The 15,565-nt window shown below is 46.7% G+C and overlaps 1 protein-coding gene across 4 annotated transcripts in view; it reads left to right on the top strand.

Annotated features, from left to right (window-relative positions):
- Myh11 (myosin heavy chain 11) overlaps nucleotides 1–15,565 on the top strand; it is a 99,806-nt gene that overhangs the window by 10,495 nt on the left and 73,746 nt on the right. For all 4 annotated transcript variants that reach the window (XM_075942108.1, XM_075942111.1, XM_075942110.1 and 1 more), the window contains exons 2-3: nucleotides 710–1,070; nucleotides 9,420–9,576. In XM_075942108.1, coding sequence (XP_075798223.1) covers nucleotides 726–1,070; nucleotides 9,420–9,576 — 502 coding nt within the window. In that variant the 5' untranslated portion in view covers nucleotides 710–725. The remainder of the gene's footprint in view (nucleotides 1–709; nucleotides 1,071–9,419; nucleotides 9,577–15,565) is intronic.

Raw genomic sequence — 15,565 nt, 5'->3', positions numbered from 1 at the left:
CCCCACATCCTCTCCAGCATAAGTTGTCATCTGTGTTTTTGATCTTGGCCATTCTTACAGGTGTAAGATGGAATCTCAGAGTTGCTTTGATTTGCATTTCTCTGATGACTAAGGATGTTGAGCATTTCTTTAAGTGTCTTTCAGCCAGTTTAGATTCCTCTGTTGAGAGTCCTCTGTTTAGGTCTGTACTCCACTTTTTTTTTATTGGATTATGTGATCTTCTGGTTTCCAATTTCTTGAGTTCTTTGTATATTTTCGAGATCAGCCCTCTGTCTGATGTGGGGTTAGTGAAGATCTTTTCCCATTCTGTAGGCTGTCATTTTGTCTTGTTGACTGTGTTCTTTGCTTTACAGAAGCTTCTCAGTTTCAGGCGGTCCCATTTATTAATTGTTTCTCTCAGTGTCTGTGCTGCTAGGGTTATATTTAGGAAGTAGTCATACAAACTTCTTAAGCATGAAGAAGTAGTTCACTGTGGAAAAATGCCCTGGTTTACATGTCTAGTCCCACACAGGTGGACACTTGAGATTCTCAGGTCATTCCTTCACTGGAGGGCCTTGGGCTTATCACCCTCTTTAATAACATAACCAATACTACAGGGAGGATTCTTAATATTTTGTGAGGTATTTCCACACCCTTTATCCCTAGATGGGTGAGGTGAGGGCCTGCTTCTCTCTAGGCTTTACTCTGACCCCATCTCTCCACTCGACAGGGGACCGTCAGCCACCATGGCACAGAAAGGACAACTCAGCGACGATGAGAAGTTCCTCTTTGTGGACAAAAACTTCATTAACAGCCCAATGGCCCAGGCCGACTGGGTGGCCAAGAAGCTGGTATGGGTCCCTTCAGAGAAGCAGGGCTTTGAGGCAGCCAGCGTCAAGGAGGAGAAGGGTGACGAGGTGATTGTGGAGCTGGTGGAAAATGGAAAGAAGATCACAGTGGGCAAAGATGACATCCAAAAAATGAATCCACCCAAGTTCTCCAAGGTGGAAGACATGGCAGAGCTGACATGCCTCAATGAGGCCTCTGTGCTGCACAACTTGAGGGAGCGATACTTCTCGGGCCTAATCTACGTGAGTATCTCGGGGTTTGGGGAAGGAAGGGAGTTAGAAATATGTTTGTGAGAGCTGGATGTAGTGCACATCTGTAATCATAGCATCTGGGAGGTTGATGTGGAAGATTGGGAGTTCAAGGCCAGCCTGGGCTATTATAGTGAGGCCCTGTCTCCAAAAACAGTATTTGTTATGTGTGTGAGGATCTCAGTTTGGATCCCCAGCACCCATGAAGCTGGGCTTGACAGCACTTGCCTGTAACCCCAGTGCTGGGAGGTACAGACACTAGGGTTGCCAGGCAGTCAGGCTAGCTGAATTGATAAGGTCATTTAGTGGAAAAATAAGGCAAAAGGGCTAGAGAGATGGCTCAGAGGTTAAGAACACTGGCTGCTGCTCTTCCAGAGGACCTGAGTTCAATTCCCAGCAACCACATGGTGGCTCACAACCATTTATGATGAGATCTGGTGCCCTCTTCTGGTGTGTGTAAACTAAATAAATAAATCTTTAAAAAAAAAAAAGCAGCGAAGAAGTGAGGAAGCCACCCATCATTAACCTCTGCATGAACATATACACACATGTGCACCACATAAACACAAACGTTGTTCTTAGGATGTAGGTCAAAATTCTACATATTTGACTACAAGCAGGGTTCACACTACAAAGTGGGGTCCCTCAGACCTGGTTCAAGGTAAAGAGCAGACTGTTGTGTTCTGGAAGCCTCGTTTTCCTGTCTTTAACATGGGAACTATCACCTTCCCCAAGAGTCCACGTGGTCACACGCTCAGAGTGCTAAGGCACATGGCAGCATACCATGGGTGGTGAGGGTGTCGTTCCTGACCCTTTTTCCATCTTGGAATTAGGAAAAACTCCTTAGGAAGACTGGTGCCTCCCTGCCCTGAGAACTAGGTAGGGCACATGAGGATCTAAACAGGTTTTCAGAGGCCTCCGTGTCAGACAGGACTTAGGGCTCTAAGGATCCTCTTAGGCCTCCGTGTCAGACAGGACTTAGGGCTCTGAAGATCCTCTTAGGCCTCCGTGTCAGACAGGACTTAGGGCTCTGAGGATCTTCTTAGGCCTCCGTGTCAGACGGGACTTAGGGCTCTGAGGATCCTCTTAGGCCTCCGTGTCAGACAGGACTTAGGGCTCTGAGGATCCTCTTAGGCCTCGTGTCAGATGGGACTTAGGGCTCTAAGGATCCTCTTAGGCCTCTGTGTCAGACGGGACTTAGGGCTCTAAGGATCCTCTTAGGCCTCTGTGTCAGACAGGACTTAGGGCTCTAAGGATCCTCTTGTAGTCACACTCTCGACCTCTTAACTATATTGAAATGTGAGTTAATTAATTAATTTATTTATTGGCTCATTGATTTTTTTTTTTTTTTGTATCCCAGGCTGTCCTGGAACTTGTCCAGTAGACTAGGCTGGCCTCAAACTCAGAGATCCACCTACCTCTGCCTCCCAAGTGATGGGATTCATTTCAAACATGAATATTTATGAGATCATTTTTTCTGCTATATCTTGGCCACAGGTCATGAGTTTAACAGCTGTTCTACCAGATGGCATAATTCTAAAATATCCTCACTATCACGTTCTAGCCTTAACTACCTAATGGTGGTACCCAGGTACCTTGTGGACTGGACCAGATCCTCAGTACACAAAGGACACAGATGTTCCCATAATTACTGCTTGGCAGTCAAAGACTCTTTTGTTCACCTTCATCTCTGAAGGTGCTGGTAAATCCTTTGGGATTCCCTGTTTCTCCAAATGTTCTTTTCTTCTCTGGATGGTGAGGGATCATGGAAGTCTATTCTGAGGCTCTTTCTAGAAAGAGATCATGAATACTTAATGGCAGATACCAGAAGTCTTGTTCTTGCTTTTGTGTCTGCTGTAACTGGCTATCATTGGTCATTTGTTGGGTCCCTTTCACATCCTCTGAAAAAGGATACTCCCATGACCTCAACATCTCATTTCACCCCTTCAAGGCATCCAACCTTTCACAATGTGGCAAAATATTGTCGCCTACAGATATGTTGGGCCAAGTTCATATCTATTCTGGGACTCACACGGCCCATGGACTGCAAGTTAGACATACCTATTACTGTTTGCCTCTTGAAATGACAAAAAGCTCCCTGTGGTCTGTAAAATAAAAATAAATACCCTACATTTTTTTTTCTAAATTAGGAGTACTTGCTGAATAGGGTATTGGGCTCTAGGATTCTAGACTCCCCTCAAGATGTGTCACCACTATGTAGGGACAGAGATGGGCCTGCATGTTCCCTTCACCTCACAATCTTATGACATGGTGGAAATCGGGAGGCAACAGGCCTTGGGAAATTCCCGAGAGAAACAGATTAAAGCTGACTGGATGCTTCAGAACCCTGTCACGCTTCTCTGGGAGGATTAGATTCAATCCTCTTGGCGAAAGAATGATGATTCTGCTCCAATGAACCACTTCACAGAAACTTCTGCCCAGGATAAGATAAAAACAGCATGGTCTGAGAGCCAGGAGTGACCAAACTCCTGCTGACAGGGTGTGCTCAGGAGGCTGTCTGATTTTCTTTCCTTAATGATAGCGTTCTTGTACTGGATTGATTCGTCCTAAACAAGGGGCCTCTCAGAAGGCATCTAGAAGGTTCTGAGGGCTAGCCTGCCTCTTCTGAGATGGGTTTCTTGCACGACTCCTGCAGGGTGTGGAACCTACCTGCTCCCTAGCTCTGTCTACTGATCTATCTCAGGCACATTGTCACTGGCTGAGACCTCGCTTTGTTCCAGACATGGTGCTGGAGGATACGTGGGAGGGGGCTACAGGAGAGGAGGGAGCTCTCTGTGGGCCTATTATGTGCCAGGGACTTTCCTGAGTAGGAACGCTGGAAGAAGTCACTCCATAGTGCCCCAGAGCATAGAAAGAAAGATGACAACTGCAGGCCACCTCTTGGGGAGCCTCATGAATTAATTCTTACAACCTTATGGCTTTAAAGATGCTACAAGGCTATCCCCTCAAAACTTTATTGAAAATGTGTATGTTGGGGCTGGGCAGGTAGCTTAGTGGGAAAAGTGCTTGCCATGCAAGCATGACAACTTGAGTTCAGATCCTCAGTGCCCACATAAGAAGCTAGGTATGGTGGTGTACCTCTACAACCCTAGCACTGGGTGGGTAGAGACAGGTGGATCCCAGGACCTCACTGGGTTCCAGCCAGTGAGTCGCAGGTTCAATGTTGATCTCTAGTCCCTACATACATGCACATACGTGTACACATGCACTCATACACATATGTTGATCTCTAGTCCCTACATACAAGCACATACGTGTACACATGCACTCATACACATATGTTGATCTCTAGTCCCTACATACATGCACATGCATGTACACATGCACTCATACACATATGTTGATCTCTAGTCCCTACATACATGCACATACGTGTACACATGCACTCATACACATATGTTGATCTCTAGTCCCTACATACAAGCACATACGTGTACACATGCACTCATACACATATGCTGATCTCTAGCCCTACATACATGCACATACGTGTACACATGCACTCATGCACATATGCTGATCTCTAGCCCTACATACATGCACATACGTGTACACATGCACTCATACACATATGCTGATCTCTAGCCCTACATACATGTACATACGTGTACACATGCACTCATACACATATGTTGCATACACCCCCAAAAGAAAGGCATATGTTTCCAAAAGCAAGAGTCCTTTCCCACTTTTAACTCCCGATCCTTTATCTTGGGGACAAATGTGTTTGACCGGGTCATCTGTGCAGATAGAGAGTCTAACAACAGTCCCACTCCCTGAGCCTTATGCATCTTGCTCCTTTTGCCTGGCTGCACTGTGGTCTTCTACCTCCGTCAGTACCTGTCTAGTCAGATCTAGGCCTACTAATAGCTGAGGGCCACAGCTAGTAAAAAAAAGCTGTGGGAGGGAACAGAGAGCCTTCTGTTTCATTCCAGTTTCTTATTCTTCACCCCCACCCTCAGAGAAACTGGCCCACCATTTGCTTGGAGACAGGATCTCACTACTTAGCTCAGGCTAGCCTCAAATTTGATATCCTTCCATCTCACCATCTCAGTTTTCCCAGCTCTGGGATTATATTATAGGTGTGATCCCACTATTTTTAATTCCTGGTTGTTTTGTTGTTGTTGTTGTTTAACAAGTCCTGGACACAATTTTATACATTTTAGATAAATGCAGAACACGCTCTGTTCCCTCAAAGTGGCAGCGCAGGCCACATTCTGTGTATCCTTATATCTGTGTGTGTCCTCTTCATAGCAGAGTAGGATCTCCTGTTGAGGCCATGAACTGTACACACAAGACTGCCCCCACTAACAGACTGCCCAGCAAGACTGCCCCCACTAACAGACTGCCCAGCAAGACTGCCCCCACTAACAGACTGCCCAGCAAGACTGCCCCCACTAACAGACTGCCCAGCAAGACTGCCCCCACTAACACACTGCCCAGCAAGACTGCCCCCACTAACACACTGCCCAGCAAGACTGCCCCCACTAACACACTGCCCAGCAAGACTGCCCCCACTAACAGACTGCCCAGCAAGACTGCCCCCACTAACAGACTGCCCAGCAAGACTGCCCCCACTAACAGACTGCCCAGCAAGACTGCCCCCACTAACAGACTGCCCAGCAAGACTGCCCCCACTAACAGACTGCCCAGCAAGACTGCCCCCACTAACACACTGCCCAGCAAGACTGCCCCCACTAACACACTGCCCAGCAAGACTGCCCCCACTAACACACTGCCCAGCAAGACTGCCCCCACTAACACACTGCCCAGCAAGACTGCCCCCACTAACACACTGCCCAGCAAGACTGCCCCCACTAACACACTGCCCAGCAAGACTGCCCCCACTAACACACTGCCCAGCAAGACTGCCCCCACTAACACACTGCCCAGATGTCATTGGCTCCAGCCACAGTAGAAGTACATTCTCAGTGAAGTGTCTGTCTTCAGCATAGCTACTCAGAAAGTGTGGATGCCACGGAGAACCTCATAGAAAATACAGGGTTCCAATTAGTCTCTGGAGGGAAGAGAAGGTTCATGGTTAGGCCATGCACACATCTAGTAGGTTATGAGGCAAAGCTGAGATTGTCCCCTGGCATGTCTGTCCCTCAGCTTCTTCCCCATCACTCCCAACCCTCTTTTCCTGAGGCCAAGGTCTTGGGAGCAGCTTCTGCTCTGTGCTCTGTGGCTGACCATATAAAGCATGAGGAGCAGCCAGGCCTGCTTCCTAATACGGTCACAAAAAGGAGATCCTACTCCAGCTGGGACCTGCTGGTGGCATTGAGCTTTGAGATGCCTGACTGGGACACGGGAAGGGAGGTTATGTTGGGACCTCTGAACTCAAGCAAGCATCAGGAGAGAGACTGTCCTGGACATGAGACCCTGGTTTGCGCTAGAGGATTTGCCAGCTGAGCAGACTCACATTTGCCTCTAATGTGGATTAAGTGCTTGCTGTGTAGTTGGGCTCCAAAGGAGAGGCAAGCAGGAAATTGTTAGGTCTCAGACTCAGGACAACTGGCTAGCCAAGGTGTGTATTTAACATATCAAGGCAGCCACTGTCCCTAGGCTCTCCCAGCATCTCCTGCTAAAGGGTCATCCCGGCTGGGGCTGGCGTGCCTCCCCTAGCCTAAACTCTCTAGCCCCTGAGCTTTGCTGCCCTTCCCCTGCCTGCTCTTTCCAAATGACCTAGACATTTTGGCTCCATGTCCTTTTTGCTTCAAGGTCTCCTGGCTTCTTGGCTCCTTGTTCCTCTGTCTTGCTCCCCACTACCCTCTCACAGCCCATTTCAGTCTGGACCTTTCCAGATTCCTCTGTCTGTTTTCTCCCTTGTCCTACAATAAATTACCTCAAGCATACCCAGGAGCGGTCAGAATGATATCATTTATGCCTGGGGTTTAGACTGAGGTAGGAGATGGTGGTAGTGTCCCATATATAAATGACGTCATTCTGGGGTAGAGCCTGGCTGATGATTTTCAGTAAGATGATTAATTACTGACACTACTCTTTGAGAGTCTGGGTATGTCAGGGATAGGAAGGAACAATCGTGGCACAGAAGGTCCTTTGAACACCTACTGTGTGCAGTTCAAGTTCTCTAAGACGTACAGCAAAGGCAAGCTGCATCTACCCTTGGGGAGGCTTCAACTTAACCTTGGCAGTCATTTAGTTAGCATTTAATTAGCACCTGCTATCTGCCAAGTCTTAGATTGGGGCTGAAGAGGACAGAACAGGAGCTCAGGTATGTAGAGGTGACTGCAGCTGGCCTTTTCAGGTCGGAGAATGCCCTGACCTGGGAGCCAAAGCTGGAAGCTGTCCTGGCCCCTGCTGACCTCCAAAGATGCCTCCTCCCTCTGACAGCCCATGTGCTGCCTGCTGCCTCCCTCTCTGCCCTGAGCCTTCAATCCCCGATCCTTTAAGACTCAGCACCCCAGGAATCACCATGGTCACCCCAGCACTCCTCTTGGTCGGTGCAGGTCTCCTGTCACTGCTCTACTCTGTCCTGACCAGGAAGGACTTGGGCCTTTGAGGCCACTGTAGCCCCAGTGTCCTTCCCTTCTCCTACCAATCGCGCAACTGTGAAGAGCAGCATGTGTAATTTGCTTTTGATTTTTGTTGTTATTTCTCACATTTATTCCTTGTCATTTAACCACCACCTTTTCTTTTTTAAAGACAGGATCTCATGTAGCCCTGGTTGGCCTCAAAATTGCTTTATAGTTGAGGATGACTTTGAACTCCTGATGCTTTGAGTACCAGGATTCCAGATTCTTTATTTGGTGCTGGGGATAAAACTCAGGGCTTTGAGCATTCTAGGAAAACACTCTCCCCACTGCCACACGCCCAGCCTCTGTTCCCTTTCACCTTTGAACATGCTTTACATAGTAAGATGCATCCTCCCTACTGCAGGTTAACACCCATTGCTACTGTTTTCAGTGGCTCCTCTGGTTTGAGATATGTGCCTCTCACTTGTCATTATTAAATTCCTAAATTATGGCTGGAGAGATGGCTCAGCGGTTAAGAGCACCGACTTGCTCTTCCAGAGGTCCTGAGTTCAATTCCCAGTGGCCACATGGTGGCTCACAACCATCTGTAATGAGATCTGGTGCCCTCTTCTGGCCTATAGGCAGGATACTGTATAAATAAATAAATAAATAAACAAATCTTTAAAAAAATTAAATTCCTAAATTATTAAATTACTTCTAAGACTTCTTCAATAAATAATAGCATCAATCACATTGTCCCCTTTTTATATAAGATTAGGGCAGTCCTACTGCCTACACGTTATCCCTTCTCTTCAGGCTTTTGTGGTTAGCTATTTTATCATTGACTCCTTCTGTTAAAAATTAAAAACCATGGGGGCTGAGAGATGGCTCAGAGGTTAAGAGCACTGCCTGCGCTTCCAAAGGTCCTGAGTTCAATTCCCAGCAACCACATGGTGGCTCACAACCATCTGTAACGAGATTTGGTACCCTCTTCTGGCCTGCAGGCATACACGCAGACAGAATACTGTATACTTAATAAATAAATAAATATTTTAAAAAAATTAAAAACCACATTGTCATTATTATTCATTTTGTTTTGTTTTATTGTTTGAGACAGGGTTTCTCTGTTTAGCCCTGGCTGTCCTGGAACTCACTCTTTAGACCAGGCTGGCTTTGAACTCAGAGAGCTGCCTGCCTCTGCTCCCGAGTGCTGGGATTAAAGGCGTGCGCCAGCACCGCCCACTGGTACTCTGTAAGTAGCAGTCTATATTTTAACAAATAAAAAATAAAAATGGGATAGATAAAAAAGGAATTTGGGGATTGCTGGATTGTTGGTAAAGTGCTTGCTATTCATTTATGAGGACCCATGAGTTGAGCTCCCAGCACCCATGGAGAAAAGTTGGGTGTAGTGACCACATTCCTCTGACCCTGATGCTAGGAGGGCAGAGGCGGGAATCCTTGGAGCTTATTGTTAGCCAGCCTAATCAAACTGGTGAGAGAGCCCATCTTAAACACTAAAGAGGAGGGAATTGGAGAAGAGGCCCCCACACATGCCTGCTCATGTGTACCCCACACATGAGCATGTGCAGACAGACACACAAGTTAAGTTCCTGAGACTTAGCGAGACAGAGGACAGTGTTGGGTTTGGGAGCCTAAAACTGGTTTAACTCAACCACACGTGGCTGGGAAGAAAAAGTCTTGCTTTTTTCTTCCTTCTCCACAAGACTCCTGCTGAGTTTCTGAGGAGCCTCAGTTTCCCCAACTATGGCATGAGGCTGCTGACTGGGGTGTGGGAGTTCTCCCACCCATCCGAAAGTCCAGAACTGAGCCTGGTTCTCTTTTGCAGACCTACTCCGGCCTCTTCTGTGTGGTGATCAACCCCTACAAGCACTTACCCATCTACTCAGAAAAGATCGTGGACATGTACAAGGGCAAGAAGAGGCACGAGATGCCACCCCACATCTACGCCATTGCTGACACAGCCTACAGAAGCATGCTGCAAGGTGAGCCTGCCAGGCCTGAGAACCACCTCAGGGCTCAGCTTCAGTCCCCACCCCCACCTGCCTGAGTCCCCATCAGGAATGTGGAGTTTGGCAGGCAGGGCCATGACTAAAAAAGGGCAAAAACAGAAGGAACATCAGTCTGCAGCAAGGAGGGGTGGGGATGCAGGGCTTGAGCAAATACGGGCATTGCCCTCTCTGACTTCTGCCATCCCTGTGACTGTTCCAAGGCCCTGGCCTAGCCAGCTGCCAGAGAGGAAGAAGCTGAGGACAGGCTGTGGATAAGCTGTGGACCTGGGTTGCCACCTACCAATCTCTACCCCTGGGATTGTAGTCAGATGTCTTTTCCACAGTCCCAACTTCCTTGTATGTGAAAGGGGCTAAGAGTCTCTGTGGCACTTCTGTGAGCCTTACTGTGCTGGCTTTACCAATGGAGGGCCTTTGTACACACACTCCAAGTTCAGGTGTGGCATCTTGTGACGCCTTTATCTGAAATGTCTGGACCAGAGCCGCCGTCAATTTGAAACCTTACCACTCCCCTGATTTAGGAATATTTTCATATATGTATGATGAGAATTTGTGGGACTGGAATTCAATTCTAAAAACAATATTCATCCATGTTTCATTTCTACTTTATATAGTTTCAAGGTAATTTTTGACATTATTTTAAATAATTTTGTACATGAAGCAACATTTTTTCAAATGGAATTTCCCTTTGTGACTTTATGTATGGACTAAAGAAATTTCAGATTTGGGGTTTTGGGGTCTGGGATTCTCAACCCAGTTGACACTTTTGAATGAATGTTTCTGTTATGCCCAAATCCGCCAAGTCCCCCAAAAGCCAACAAGAAGACCGAGTCCCTTATGTAAAAGCAAAGAACCTTTATTTTATGCAAGTTTGCAAACTCGGTCTCTCCATGTGTCCAACGTATTGGAATAAATGGAGAGCCCTGAGCTCAATTAGAGTTGGGTTTCTATAGTAGTAAAGGTGGGGGTGAGGGATATCTGAGGTTCAGGACCCGTGGTTGACTGACATTTGTCTAGGGGTGTCCTGGTGAGTGTGTGCTGGCAGGTGATCCTATGTACAGTGGTTGGAACGTTAGGCATTTCCTTTGGATGGTCTGTTCTTGGGTGGTGCTCAGGTAATCTCAGTTTGTGGTTCTTCTGTAACCAGGTATTGCTTCAGGGTAAACTACTGAGACTCAGGCCTCCATTAAACTTATCTATGGCTAGAACTTAGTACATAGAACATAGTAAAGAACTTCCTTTGGGTGATCTGTTCATATTTAGCTTATCATGGCTGGCTCCTACATTTCTCCTGGGACAAAGTGGTAGATTCGCACAGAAGAATGGGGAAGTGTTAATTGAAGAGTCCCAGTGAAGTGAATTTTTATACCTGACCACAGTAAAATAATTACCATCCAGGTAAAGATGTGAATAAAGTATTCTAGAAAATTTCCTCATGCCTTTTCCGTGCCAACACCTCTTCAGAGTACACCCTGCTAATTCTAATTAGCGTGTACACCCCTGCTATTTTACTTTCTGTCACCATCGGTACAGCCTTGACCTCCTGTGAATGACACACTGACTTTTATTAGCATTTTCGGGAGGAACTTTCCCCCACCCCCACCTCCTCTGAAAAGGCAGAACAACATGTCAATTACAGCATGCATTCCAGGGCAGAACTGCCTCTACTAGCATGTGCCTAACAAGGGGGTGCTATGTGACCTTAAACAAGATGGTGAATGTCCTGTACCCCTGTTTCTTCTCTGTAAAAAGGGATCCATAAGAAGGTTCTGACCGTGATGGGTCAGGAGATGGAAGAGGATGATTACAAGTTTGAGACTGTCTTAGGTTACACAAGCGAGTCTCTGGCCAGCCAGGACTACAAAATGAGATCCTGTCTAATGCATCCAAACCAAGAGGTCTGTGACTCAGCTCCTAGGGCTGACGTGAGAATTAAATGAACTATTACATCCTACATCAAAGCAAGTCTGGTGCTTGATCAACAAAATCCTTTCTAAACATAAGGCAGCACAGATCAAACATCCCCAGTTCTGAAATCCACGATCTAAAATGCTCCAAGATCTGGGATAATTTCTTTTCTTTTAAATATTTATTTATTTATTATGTATACAATATTCTGTCTGTGTGTATCTTCAGGGCACCAGACCTCACTACAGATGGTTGTGAGCTACCATGTGGTTGCTGGGAATTGAACTCAGGACCTTTGGAAGGGCAGGCAATGCTTTTAACCACTGAGCCATCTCTCCAGCCCAATCTGGGATAATTTCATTGCAAATTCTAGGCTGTGAAACTTTGTTAATGAGCAAAGTTATTTGAAATATTACATGGGTCAGGTGTGTGTGGGATCACCATTACAGCTCTGGGGAGGCAGAGGCAGGTAGAGTTCTGTGACTTCCAGGCCAGTCTGATAAACATGAAGAGCTGCAGGACATCCAAGAGAGATCCTGACTACAAACAAACATCACGTGAAATGAGCTTTGAGAACCGGAGAGATGACTCAGCAGTTATTAGGAACACTTCCTGCTCTTCCAGAATGTTAAATTGGGAGCGTAGTCCCCAGCCCCCAGCATGCCAGACCACTCCCACAGGGTATTTAAGATAGCTTTAAGATAGGTCTCAAAGGAGAATCACGTGGTCGTGTGTGTATACACACACACACACACACACACACACTCACAGACACACACACACTGTGGTCACCCTCAGGGCCACCTGAGAGCGCAGGAATCCCATTAAACCTGGATATTTTTTAATTTGGCTTGTTGTGATTTGGCTTCATTGGGATTTTTGCGTAGGTAGAGAGCTCATATTAGGAAAATTCCTAACACAGAGAACTTGAGTTTGGTTCCCAGCACCTAGGTCAGGCAGCTCACAAAGTCTTGTAACTCTAGCTCCAAGGGATTCAACAATCCTTCTGGTCTCCATGGGCACCTACATTCATGTGGACACTGACTCCCCCCACCACATACACAATTAAAGAAATAAATTTTTTTTTTAGTATTTAGGTTTTTTTTTTATTGCTTTATAAATAATACCATTCAAAATTTCCACTTCCTCCCCTCCTCCCATTTCCCTTCTGATCCTCCACTCACCCTCCCCCACCCCTCCAGTCCTAAGAGAGGGCAGGGTACCCAGCCCTGTGGGAAGTTCAAGGCCCTCCCCCTCCATCCAGGCTTAGGAAGGTGTGCATCCAAACAGACTAGGATCCCAAAAAGCCAGTACATGCGGTAGAGACAAATCCAGTGCCATCATCATCGGCTTCTCAGTTCCACCCCCATTGTCAGCCACATTCAAAGAGTCTGGTCTGATCACATGCTCGTTCAGTCCCAGTCCAGCTGGCTTTGGTGAGCTCCCATTAGATCAGGCACACTGTCTCAGTGGGTGGACCAACCCCTAACGGTCCTGACTTACTAAGAAATAAAATATTTAAAAATTCAGATAGTATCTAGAAGACATGTGAAACTTGGCCTCCAGGTTCATGCTACCTCATTATGAATTTGCAAATATTCTCAAATCTGAACACACTGTCCTAAGCCTTTCATATGTATAGTACTGGGAGTGATTCATGGACAGGAGGACAATATGGAGAACACTTGTGCAGGCTAATAGCTAGAGACCACAGTTAACACAAGCAGGTGCAGCAACCAGGTAGGGCCTCATGGAACAGGCACACTCAGTCCTTCCACAGGGACTGTCAACTCAAAGGGACACAGGTCTGAACTGAGGATTGAGAAGAGTTCTGTTGGCAGCACTTGAGGGCAGGAATCCAAGTGTGCCTAGAAGATGGAGCTACCAGGTGGAAGCACCCCAGGCTATCAACAGTTTGCCAGACCTCAGCTGTAATAGGAACTTCACGTCCAGACATGAGCCTGCCATTCCCCCAAGGACCAGCAGGGGGAGCCCTGCAAAGGATGGTGCTATCCAAAGTGGGAAAATCCCTACTAGGTCTTGGAGTTAGAATTCAGTCTGTGTTGTATTATCGCGTTTGTGGTCCCCTGGATGAAAGTTTATTTGGAAAGCAGCTCAAAAGCCTCTTTGGTGAACATGATTTTGGTTGAAAGTAACTCAACTAATTGAGTGGCTTAGCCTTGGCAGTTTATGCATCACACGAGAAGCTACAGTTCAATGGCCTCACGGTTGTTTGAATCAGGAACTTTCCTTAAGCCCCTGAGGGAACTGAGGTCCTTATCCAAATGCCTGACCTTGGGAAAAGGACTTCCTTGGGGACCACACACGCCACTAAATTTTTTTTGGAGGTGGGGGTGTTGAGACAGGGTTTCTCTGGTGTGTAGCCCTGGCTGATCTGGCCTCACACTCATGAAGATCCACCTATCTCTGCCTTCAGAGTGCTAGGATTAAAGGCGTGCACCACCATGCCTGCTCACTTCACTACATTTAAGAGTAATTTTCATTCCTCAAGGGGTGTGATGCAGGGTTTGTGCCACATAGCATAACCAGCACTGAGCTGTGTCCTAATTGCATCCCTTTGTGTCTTGGTCTTACTATATGGGCCTGCTCCCCTCATATGCTCCCGAAATGGAAGGTCCTGGTCTTTTATACTGTATCATTCTGATCTCTCTATACTTGTTAACTGAATCTTGCCATTAATGGCCTCAGGCTCTAGATCTGGATTGTAGACATTTCATCCTCGGGGTCAGGTGTGCCCAGTTAGTAAATCTTTGGCCTTCCTGGTCTTGGCGTAATCAGGAGGGAACAATGGGATTCCCATGTGCAGAGTCATTAAGCTATGTGGTTCTACAGTGGTGGGGATTTTTTCCCAAAGAATTATTTTGTTTTGGGGGTGTGGTGCTGAGTATCAAACCCAGGGCCTCGGCTATGTGGGGCCAGTACTCTTAGCCCCGAGCTACACCCCCAGCCCTCTTCTCACTTTTCCTTTGAGATAGAGCCTCTCCAAGTTGCCCAACTGGCCTTAAACACTCTGTATCCGGGCTGGAGAGATGGCTCAGAGGTTAAGAGCACTTCCAGAGGTCCTGAGTTCAATTCCCAGCAACCACATGGTGGCTCACAATCATCTGTACTGAGATCTGGCGCCCTCCTCTGGTGTGCGGGCATACATCGAGGCAGAATGTTGTGTACATAATAAATGAATAAATCTTAAAATAAAAAAACCACTCTGTATCCTAGACAGGCCCTGAAGTTATAATCTTCCTGCCTTAGCCTTCTAAGTAACTGAGATTACAGGCCTGTGTCACCAGGACCAGCACCTTAAAGACTTATAATTTAAATTTTTAATTTAGGTGTTTATTTGGTGGTTTGTGCACGTGAGGACAGGTTTCCATGGAGGCCAGAAGAGAGCATCAGATCCCCTGGGGCTGGAGTTAGAAGTGGTTGGGAGCTGTGGGACATGGTGATAGGAACTGAGCTTGGGTCCTCAGCAAGAGCAGCAAGTTCACAACTGATGAGCAATTTTTCAGACCCCATTTGAAAGACTTTTTAAAACTACAAAGTACTGTAACAAGGTTTTCCTCCATCAATACCCAAGTCTCCTCTACCAGTTAATTTTTATTTATTCTGTTAGCCAAAGAAAACGTGCTTCATGAACCTCCCTAAACCCCAGAAAAAACTCAGACCAGGCTGACCTCAAACCTCAGAGATCCACCTGCCTCTTCTCCCTCGTGCTGGGATCAAAGGCGTGTTTAATGGATTGTTGGATGTAAGAAGTTTACTTAAAGATATATTAGCACATGGACAAACAGACAGCAGCGTGACAAGGGCTCTGAGGAAACAAACCTCACCACTAGAGACGGTAGCATGGCAGGGGTTCTGGAGATGTACCTTCTTATAGGTCTCTGGAGAAGGTGAAGGGGGAGATTTTACAGTTTGAGCAGGGAATTGAGTAAGGAAGCTAGCTACCATGTCCTTTGGTATGTCTTGACATTGCAAACTCATCTCCAGAATGAAAAATCCAGGCATCTGAATTCTGGTAGCCAGACAGTCATACAGG

Source organism: Microtus pennsylvanicus, chromosome 11 (genome assembly GCF_037038515.1).
Source record: "Microtus pennsylvanicus isolate mMicPen1 chromosome 11, mMicPen1.hap1, whole genome shotgun sequence".
In the NCBI taxonomy this organism is placed as follows: Eukaryota; Metazoa; Chordata; class Mammalia; order Rodentia; family Cricetidae; genus Microtus; species Microtus pennsylvanicus.
Note: the sequence above shows the minus strand (reverse complement) of the source record. Positions and strands in the feature narration are given on the sequence as shown.